The 9,651-nt window shown below is 41.7% G+C and overlaps 1 protein-coding gene across 13 annotated transcripts in view; it reads left to right on the top strand.

Annotated features, from left to right (window-relative positions):
* The window catches only part of Dlgap1 (DLG associated protein 1), an 809,018-nt gene that overhangs the window by 501,629 nt on the left and 297,738 nt on the right, over nucleotides 1-9,651 (top strand). For 2 of the 13 annotated variants that reach the window (XM_029531377.1, XM_029531378.1), the window contains exon 1: nucleotides 2,297-2,610. The exons of 7 other annotated variants lie outside the window; for them this stretch is intronic. In XM_029531377.1, coding sequence (XP_029387237.1) covers nucleotides 2,530-2,610 — 81 coding nt within the window. In that variant the 5' untranslated portion in view covers nucleotides 2,297-2,529. Of the gene's footprint in view, nucleotides 1-2,016; nucleotides 2,123-2,232; nucleotides 2,611-9,651 lie in introns of those variants that run through there. 4 more of the 13 variants (XM_021217476.2, XM_021217482.1, XM_021217477.1 and 1 more) reach the window with 4 other exon arrangements.

Genomic DNA, 9,651 nt, shown 5'->3' on the forward strand with positions numbered 1-9,651 from the left:
GATCTCTTATTTGGCACCATGTTTTATTATTATTATTATTATTATTATTATTATTATTATCGAAACTGTTAAAAAAAAGTTAATATTTTCTTTCATAGCTTGAGCAAGAATTAATCCTGATCTGTGTTTATTTATCCTTTTAAATATGCACTGAATTCTGTGTTGAAACTTATTTAATACATGTTGGCATTTACTGAGTTCCCGTTCTGTAAAAGGCCTTCAGCGTGAAAGCATAAAGATGATTCTGTGTCTTAGGAGGGGGCAACGCCATGTCAGTAAGCAGTGAGCATGGAGAAACACAACTTCTTCCTGCCTGCTGGGCTGAGACTAGAGAGTTCTTGCAAAGAAAGGGAGGCAACTACTGAATGACTGTGAAGGGAAAGCAAGTAGGAGATGCCCCGCTGAGCCTTAGCAAAGAGAGTAGGAGATGCCCCCTGAGTTCTAGAAAAAGAGAGAAAGAATGAGATATCCTGGTGATATCCTATTTTCTTCTCAGAAAATAGGATTATCTGGCCCCTATCTGTTCTTGCGGAACAGTTTCCTGTATCAAGTCATTCCTTGAAGCAAATTTGGAGAAACAAAGACAGTTGTTTTTGTTTTCTAGTAATATACGTGTAGTAGGGCTGACTGATTTAAAGCTGGATCTGCTGTCATCTTGAGCATCATATCACAGAGTTTAGTTAACATACAAAGCTCAGTTCCACAGGGAACACCAGGCTTTTAGTCCCTATCTTCTGCTAATTGAAAACCATCCTTTAGATTTTGAAGCCTACTTCATCTACTGGAAAACAAGGCCCTTGACTCTAGAAAACTCTAATCTCTGTGCACATCTTTTTAAAATTGAGTACCTCAGTGTACAAATTAGAGCAATCTTGAAAATTTGGAAGGCCGGTGGTTCTGGGTTCATAGACGCCTGCTGCAGGTAGATGCTCTCAGATGCATCTTCATTTGTTCTTTGAAATTTTAAAAAGCATTTCACAAGGAAAAAAAAAAATTAGGAAACTATATCGAATAACTCGACCAAGGGCACATAGCAAGATGGCAAACCGACTACTAATTATTTTCCCTTTAAAGTCTGAATTCTTTCCATTCACCAGGGTCAATCCCTACCACTCTCCGCATACAGAGGGAGGACCTACATTGCAAGCCCTTTATGTCTTAGAAACCATCTAGATCCCCTTTAATACTCAAAACAACTTTTAAAAGATTACATTTGCTGCAAATATTTTCACAACTTTTTCTGGAACAAAAATGGAGCTCCGTTCCGATATTCATGTTCACTGGTCATTGATGTTTTTATCTACTTGCCTAACAAATTCCTATTGCATTCATCCTGTTTCCCTCCCACTGTCACTTCTTCCCAGGAGTCCTCCTTCAGCTTTATGGTCAAAGCTGACAGGGACACAAAGAATGCAGAGCAGGCAGGACAGCCAACAGCTGACCCCAGGTCTCTCCAGGTCCCTGCTATGTTTCAGATGTAGATGTTAATGTATGGTTTATTTTATTATCTGTCTTCCTTGGCATGGGCATGTTGCATTTGACCTGCAACATGCCCATGCCAAGGAAAGAATGCCAATGTGGAATTAGCCTGCCAGCAGAAATGAAAGCAAAATCCCTCATTTGATTCCAAACTAAATGAGTAACCAGTGAATTACTGAATATTAATTAATACATATTCACCAAATGAGAGAATTTAAATATTAACATGCATCTTCTGTCCTTGGAGAGTTTCACCCAGACTGAAGTTAAGGCAGCTTCTTGTCATGACTGTGTTGAGAGCTGAGGGGGTCTGTATGTGTCTAACCTGTGACTGACAATGACTGGCTTGCAATCACTGTACTTTGTAATCAATATACTCAATGGGTGATATGTGCTCACTCACAAGCTGTTTTAGTTCATTTAAAAAAAAAAAATAAAAGGCTCCCCATTTCCCCAATATTGTTATTTTTAAATGTCAAGAATCAGATGTCTGCTGTTGAGAATTGTACTGCTGCCAGTGACTGCCTGTATCAGGGCTTGGAGCAGGAGCATGGATCTGAAGACATTAAAACTGTTTAATTCTCAGCTGAGATGTGGTTGGCTTTTGTACATTTGGAATAGAGCATTTATGGCACACCTCAGGGTAAGTGCTAATAGTTAAGTAAACAGAATAGGCTCCGGGGAGGGTTGTTTTCTTTTTCTTTTCTGTTTCTTTTTTCTTTTTTTTTTTTTTTTAAAGTGGAATTCTTGGTCGTGTTTATGCCTCTTTATATAAATGTTCTGTGCAGAGTGAGTGGCATATTAAGCCATTTGGAAGAGAAAGATTTTAGATTTCCAACTGTTCACCTAAGAAGAAGGAAAAAAAATCCCTTCGAATCTTGTATTTAGCATTCATCCTTCATCCAGCGGCAGAAACAGGAAAGGGGAAGGGACACCTCTCCCTTTCCGTGGAAGTAGAGAGACACACAGAGGGAGCGAGTGAGAGAGCGAGAGAGCACAGACAGGACCAAGGAAGCCAGAGCTCTCAGCGATGAAGCTGTAGGCAACAAAATGATCGACCTTTTTAAGGCTGAGTGGGTTTCTTCAGTTTGCGTGCAAGTTTCCCGAAATGGAAGGACTGACCAGGTTTGGGTATAAACAACTCTTTTGTTACTTTGTATCTGATGGATGAGAGCCGCTGGTTTGGAAGTGGATTTTGCAAAGGGAGAGCGAGCGTAAGGGGAGTTTGGTCGTGCTGTTGTTTTCTTTCCTCTCTATAAGCAATGCCTAGTGCGTCGGGAAGAGCTAACAAACTAATGTATGTATAGACGGTGTGAATCAAGTGGGGACATCAGGTGCCTAGAAGTCATTCTGCCTGGGGGCTTCTTGAAATCCTGCTTCCTGAGGTCTTGGAGAGTCTGATGAGGGACTAGAGGATGTTAAATGTCTGGTGATTTGGATGTAATCGGTCATTTTTCTGACCAAGAATCTTCAGCACTTTATCTTCCTTTTCTGAATTTAAATTTCTGGATGATGGGATTTTTGTTGTTGTTGTTGTTGCTGCTGTTGTTGTTGTTGTTGTTTTGGAACCGTTTTTGGTTTTGTCTCCTCTGTTGTTTTCATGGTATCCCACAAAGGTCCCTAAAGAAACGTTCCCAGCAAACGTGAGCTTAGGATTTTATTTTAAAATGCAGGTACATTTATTTTTCAAATCTGTCTCAAGACTGTTTCCATCTTTGCCCAGTGGGAGTTTTCTTCTTGTGACTGAGTTTTTCCTTTTCTTCTTTTCTTTTCTCTTCTTTTCTTTTCTTTTCTTTTCTTTTCTTTTCTTTTCTTTTTGTTTTCTTCTCTCTTATCTGAAAACTTAAAATATACTGCTTCAATTTTAACTATTTTATATGAATTTTATAAAACTGAAATTCTGCTTATGATGTGAGTAGTTGATTTGCTGGCTGCCTTGTCTAAAAACCTTGTCAACCACATTAATAATTTTGTTTTTTACTTTTAATTTGTATTGTTAAGGAACTTGAGTATATTTTATCTGTGGCTTATACAATCCCCTCCCTATTTTTCACTGATCTTAGAAGAGATGCCTCTCCACAGAGACACAAGGGCAAGGTTACTCTGGTCAGGTGCTAACTTGGAACATGGGGGTCATGCCCACCTACAGAACCCTGGCAATTCTGCCACTCTCTGCACTCTGCTCTGATTCTCCGTGCTTCTCGGAGATGCGTCTGTCCTGTTAGTAGGGAGAGAAGAACTGGCGAAAACACTCTAAGAAATCAAGAGTCCAGAAAGGCTCAGCAGAGGGAGAGGGACATTATGTGATAACAGAAAAGGCCTCTTAAAGGAAACTTCATTATTCTTAGTCAACAGTTTGATGTTCTGCTATCACTGTTTGTGGGCAGTAAAAGCACCTGGTGAGCCACAGCCAGAGGTTTCTGTAAACATTTACAAAAAGCCAGCCCTGGACCACTCAGCAGCCATACACTTGGTTTCTCCTTTTCTGTTCTCCCTGGAGCTCCGCTTAGTTGATGACAGTTAAAGATGACAACTAGGGGCTTACCGGTCTTTTGGACAAAGACGCATCTTTAAACTCTAGTGCATTTGAGATTATAGCATACAGGACTTGACAGGGTGACACGTGACTAGCAGAATATGTCAGTTTCTTGTTCCAGGTGTGTTTGAGTGTGTGTACCTATGTGTGAGTATGTATGTGTGTGAGTGGGTTTATGCATGTGTATACATGCCTGTGTGAGAATGCGTGTGTAAATGTCTGTGTGCGTGTATGTGAGTGTGTATGAGTGTGAGTGGATTTGTGCTTGTGTGTGCATGCCTGTGTGAGTGTGTAGATGTATGTGTGTTAGTGTGTATGAATGTGTGTGTACATATGTATGAATGTGTAAGTGTGTGTATGAGTGTAAGTGAGTGGATTTGTGCGTGTGTTTATGTAAGTAGTCTATGTAGCACTGACACAGTGACTTTGGTTTGGAATTAGGTTTTATTTTTCTCTATTTTGGAGTTCAGTGTCTTTTAGTGGATCATTGTGACTTAGAGTTTAGTGAAATCAACCTTTCGATTAATTAAGCTCAGTATCATTTATTTTTCTCATTTTGGAAGAGCATGTGTTGCTAGGGTCCATAGCCACAGAACACAGGCAGGGTTGACACATGTGGAGTTGCCATGTAATATGGCTCTAAGACACAGTAATCTCAAATTCCATGTTTTAAAATAACAATACCACATTTTCTGTCATTAGCCATGGGAGTTTGGTGGAGAGGGAAAAATATCTTCCCTTTTCAGGCATAATTAAGTTAAGGTTCATAATTTGCATTGAGTTACATGGCATTGCTGTAGAGCGTACTTATTCATCTGAAGAGTTAACCCCATACTTTTGTCTAAAGGGACGAAAGCAGATGCAGTTTTAGCTCTGCTTGTAGGACCCACTGACCTAGTTCTCAAGACCCTCACCCCGACCAGCAGAACATAACATGCCACATGAATGGCATCATAACACAGAGGGCATTTTTCTTCCACATACACACACTCACACTCTCTCTCACATACACACATGCACAGACACACTCATTCACATTCATACACATATATACATATACACACTCATACACTCACACACACTCACTGACACACTCACATGATCTTTCTCTCTCACACACACACTTATACACTCACACACATTCTTTCTCTCACACACACACACACACATGTGCACGTGTTCATCTATGTCACACACACACACAACACACACACACACACACACACACACGCACACACGTTCATCTATATTCTTAGACTAGAAGAACAGTGGGAATGAGCTTTGGTTTCTGTCAATGAACAATTCCCAGTAGGAATGATTTCCAAGTTAGTTGATTCTCCAACACTTGAGACCTCTCTCTGTAACTAAAAGAGGATGACATAGGAGTTATTTGATTAATGTTACACAATCAAAAGAGGTAATGGGGAGAACAGTGCACAGGAAGGTATCATATATTCCTCGTGCTTCTTTGGACCAATTTCTTATTTCTAGTATTTGAGTTCTCTGGGGGATCACCTTCCTAAACAGAGAACTTTTTTTGAAGCTCTGATCCTACAAATGTAAGAAAATACCGAGTTTACCTTTAAAACTGCTTCTCTTCATCTCTTTAAGTTTAATGCTATGCCATACTTTGTGTCTGAGCCAAGGAGACCTCGATACTGAGTTTTCTAGATACACAATGTTTATTTCATATATATTAGACCACTGTTCCAGATCCCTCAGAGTTTATAATCATTGTTCTCCATGAATTGGAAAGCTGAACCCATGCTTATGAAATGGAGAAATGACCTATGAAGCATAGTAAGGCTTTTTCTGTACATGGGTGTATGGATCTACCTCACCTCCGCTTAGGCACCTGGCTGCCCACACTCCTGCATAACACATGCATGCTTTTGAGGTCTTTGATCTCTGATTTATGAAATCATATCTTTTTAAAAATTGGACCATTTCACAAAAGCCACAGAAGAATAGCTATGAGGTAAGGAACCTCCCCCCTTCTTTCATTGATCCAAGTTTAAAAAAAAAAAAAAGTCATTACCTTACCTTTTTCAGTCTTATTCTGCATCATTAATCTAGGCATGGCCTGACTCCTCAGTGTGATGACCTAGCGTTAGATCTATTAATTCAAAGACCTATTCAACAACCATGAAAGAAAACTTCTGCTTCATGCAGCCTTTGAAACCCCACAAGTGATTATCAACCTTCAGGTTTGTCCAATCCCCTGATCTAACTGTCTAGGGGCTTAACGTCTTATTTTTTATTTCCTTCTAAATTGCCGTTTTCTGAGTAATAGGTACTTCTCCTTGTAAACCTCCCGTTCACAATCTCCTTCGGACGGTCTGAACACTGTGGCTTTCTGTTACTGTCTGTAGTGTCCATCCTATAAAAAAGAACTTCTGAAAGTATTTACTTCTACTCTTTGTTCAAATGACAAAGGGAAATAGCTTGGCAAGAATTGTCATCTCAGAAGACGTGACACAAGTGGAGTCTCTGCCTGTCGGCCTGGGCTTTGTGTTCCCCACTGTGTCTCGCGTCCTGCTAAAACCTGAAGGCTCTTTTCAGATCCCTGCTTATTCATACGCAGTACCTTCTTCTTGACGAGGTCAAAGAGGAAGTGGGAGGGTGAGCCAAGGCAGCACGGTGGAACACGCTTGTACTTTAAAAGGCTCATGGGAGTCAAATGTCCTTGTCAGCTAAGTAAGTATGTGCAATTTGTAACTCTGTGGTTGCACAGGGCATATTGTATTTTCATTTTATTTACTGTTTTTGTGTGATGTGTGTGTGGGGGGGTGTAGTGCCTGTGTATAGATGCATGTTCACATGTGCCACACATGTAGGTGGAGATCAGAGGCCAACTTTCAGGAATGTGTTCTCTCTTTCCTCTCTGGGCTCCAGGGATTAAACTCCGATTCTCTGCTTGCACAGCAAGTGTCTCTATCTGTGGAGCCATCTCCCTGGCCCCAGGATAAGATTTTTGAACTCTTCTTTTCGGACCCAGAAAATAAGTGGATGTGTTCCTCCTGTTACAGATTGATCCTGTCTGTATTCTAATGGCTTCACTGGAGGTGGATTATTGTACAAAAGAAGACAAACACGGCAGGGTAGATCCATTTTTGGATATGTGATCTTTAGACCAACACTTAGAGCTTTGAGAGCACAGGGTTTGGAATCTGAACACTACCTACTTCTCCCAAAACATCCACATCTTGGCACTCAGAATCTTTCACCTCACTTCAGGACAACAACTGACATAATTATCTATAGTTTCCAAGGGATATGTGATGTCACACACACACACACACACACACACATATGGCATATATAAATGACACACACATATAATGATATATAGGATAATATACATTAGGAAAATGAGAACAACTGCACAGAAGCTGAGAACTGTACACAGCAAAACACTACCTGACATGAGACAACATGGTATCTACGTGGGTACAAGGGACTACAACCACATCCCATGTAAGCCTGTGTAGAAGCACTTTAATAGTCCTATATCACTGAGTGTCTCTCCATCATTGCAGTTGAGAGATAGCTCCCATACGTTTGTGCACAAGAGTGACACTGAAGGAGTCTGAAAACCTGAGGATTTCTGGCACCAACCCAAGAGATTCTGATGACATACGTCTAGAGTGACTCAATAGGATCCATCAAGAACCACAGCTTCTACAGAGCTGTAGGCTTATTGTCCCACGTACTTTCCTGTAGGGGGCAGTAGAGTCTAACCGATCAAAAAAAAACGTGGGCTTCACACGCTCAGCCAAGCTTTGAAGTTACTACTGGTTTCTACATTACTGATGATGCTTTCGTTTCTTAATCTGTATAATGGGCATGATGGCTGCATTTGTTTTAAGTGTTAGGGGAGAGAGTTAAGCTCTAAATTTAGGAAATCAATTAAGATCATTGTGTGGAAGGTTTTGAAGGTATAAACGTCTAGCTGCTGACAGGCTTTGTATGTCCTCTTTGTTTCTTGTATCATGACATCTCTTCTTTCCCTTCTAGTTTGTTCCTTCAAAACAAGGTCAGAAGAGGGATGTCTGATTCCACAAGGAAACCTGCAGCCCACCCTACCCGTTTCTTCCTACCCCATATGCGATGACAGTGCCTCTTAATGACAATATGGACAGTTGCTTTATCAGCTGCCAACTAAACACACCAAGTTTGTGACTGTGTAAGGGAACGGGTCACAAAGAGCCTGCCCAGATACCTTCACCTCACTGGAGCAGAGTTCCATGCAGTTCACTGTTTGCTGGTAGACAACACTTCTAGCAGTTCAAGTGTCTGTTCACATGAGCCCTGCTTTTACCTTTATAGCTTTAGTCTGCCAACTCTCCCCCCACCCCCACTCCATTCTCCCAGGCAGCCTTGCAAGTCAGCAGGATGAGTTTAATGAACAGCACTATGGATTATGTCTATAATCCATAGACATAATCCACTATGGATTATGTCTATAAGGTCACTGAGCTACCCATCCTTCCTTGATGGGCTCTCTTGAGGACTGTCTCCTCCATGACAACCAGACAGGCAGGACCTTCACAACAGTTGAAGGATGGTGGTAACAGGTCTTGGACATTGCCCTCCATTGCTTCTGCACAAGGTCCTCGGCCAACCTTCCCATTCACTGTGCATCATTCTTTCAAGTCTGTAGAATTCCAAAGAACGAAAAGTCCCTCTCAGGACCTCCTCCCCACAGACCCATCGCCAGCCCCAGGCTTTCCTCATCAGCCAGCTCTGTCTCTTGGCAGACAGTCCTAAGTCTTTCCACCACACTGGCTTCCCGTGACCACCCAAACAGTGAGAGTGAAACCCATGGGATGCTCTCGGAATTTCATGGAGTCGAGTCCCGCCTGTAAACGCAAATGATCTCAGCCATCTTTCTTTGTTATAAGAGTGAAGGTGGGTAGAGGGTGAGATACCCTCTCATCTCAGCAGGACCCTGTTAAGTCACAGGGACCTGCCTTCTGTTCTTAGAAACCCACCTGCTTGCCGCTGCCTCTTCCATGGGCATCATTTGGCTGGCAACTGTCCCGTCAAGGATTAGGTATAGAGAGAAGTATTCCCCTCTAAGGGTTCCAGTGTCGTGCAACACTTGAAGAATTCATGGGCTTTTCATTCCCATTCTCTTCTTCTCTCATTAAGTAGCAGAAGTTTAGTTGGCTTCTCTGAGTGTCAGAAAAAGTAACTGTCATTTGTTTGCAAATGAAACCTGAGCTGTCTGCAAAGGACTCCCCTGCAGATCCCGTCCCCCATAACACTCCTCCAGCCTTCCACTTGCTTTTAAGATAGTTTCCTGTTCTCCCACCTCTTGGAAATATTCCATAGCACGCTGAGCAGACACTTTTAGTCAAAAAAAAAAAAAAAAAAACCCACCTATAAATAGCTGATTTTCCCTTCGCCCTGCCCTCTCTCTGAGGCATTCACGAAGCAGGCGAACCATCCAGCAGAAGCAAGAGCTCTTGGTGAGGGATCTGTGCTGAGGCTGACGAAAACTCAAATCCATGAGCTGACAATTGTCCTGGAGGTGGATCTTCCTTATTTGACTTGTGCACTCACTGCACAGGAGAGACAGAGAGAGAGAGAGAGAGAGAGAGAGAGAGAGAGAGAGAGAGAGAGAGAGAGAG

This window comes from Mus pahari, chromosome 18 (genome assembly GCF_900095145.1).
Source record: "Mus pahari chromosome 18, PAHARI_EIJ_v1.1, whole genome shotgun sequence".
In the NCBI taxonomy this organism is placed as follows: domain Eukaryota; kingdom Metazoa; phylum Chordata; class Mammalia; order Rodentia; family Muridae; genus Mus; species Mus pahari.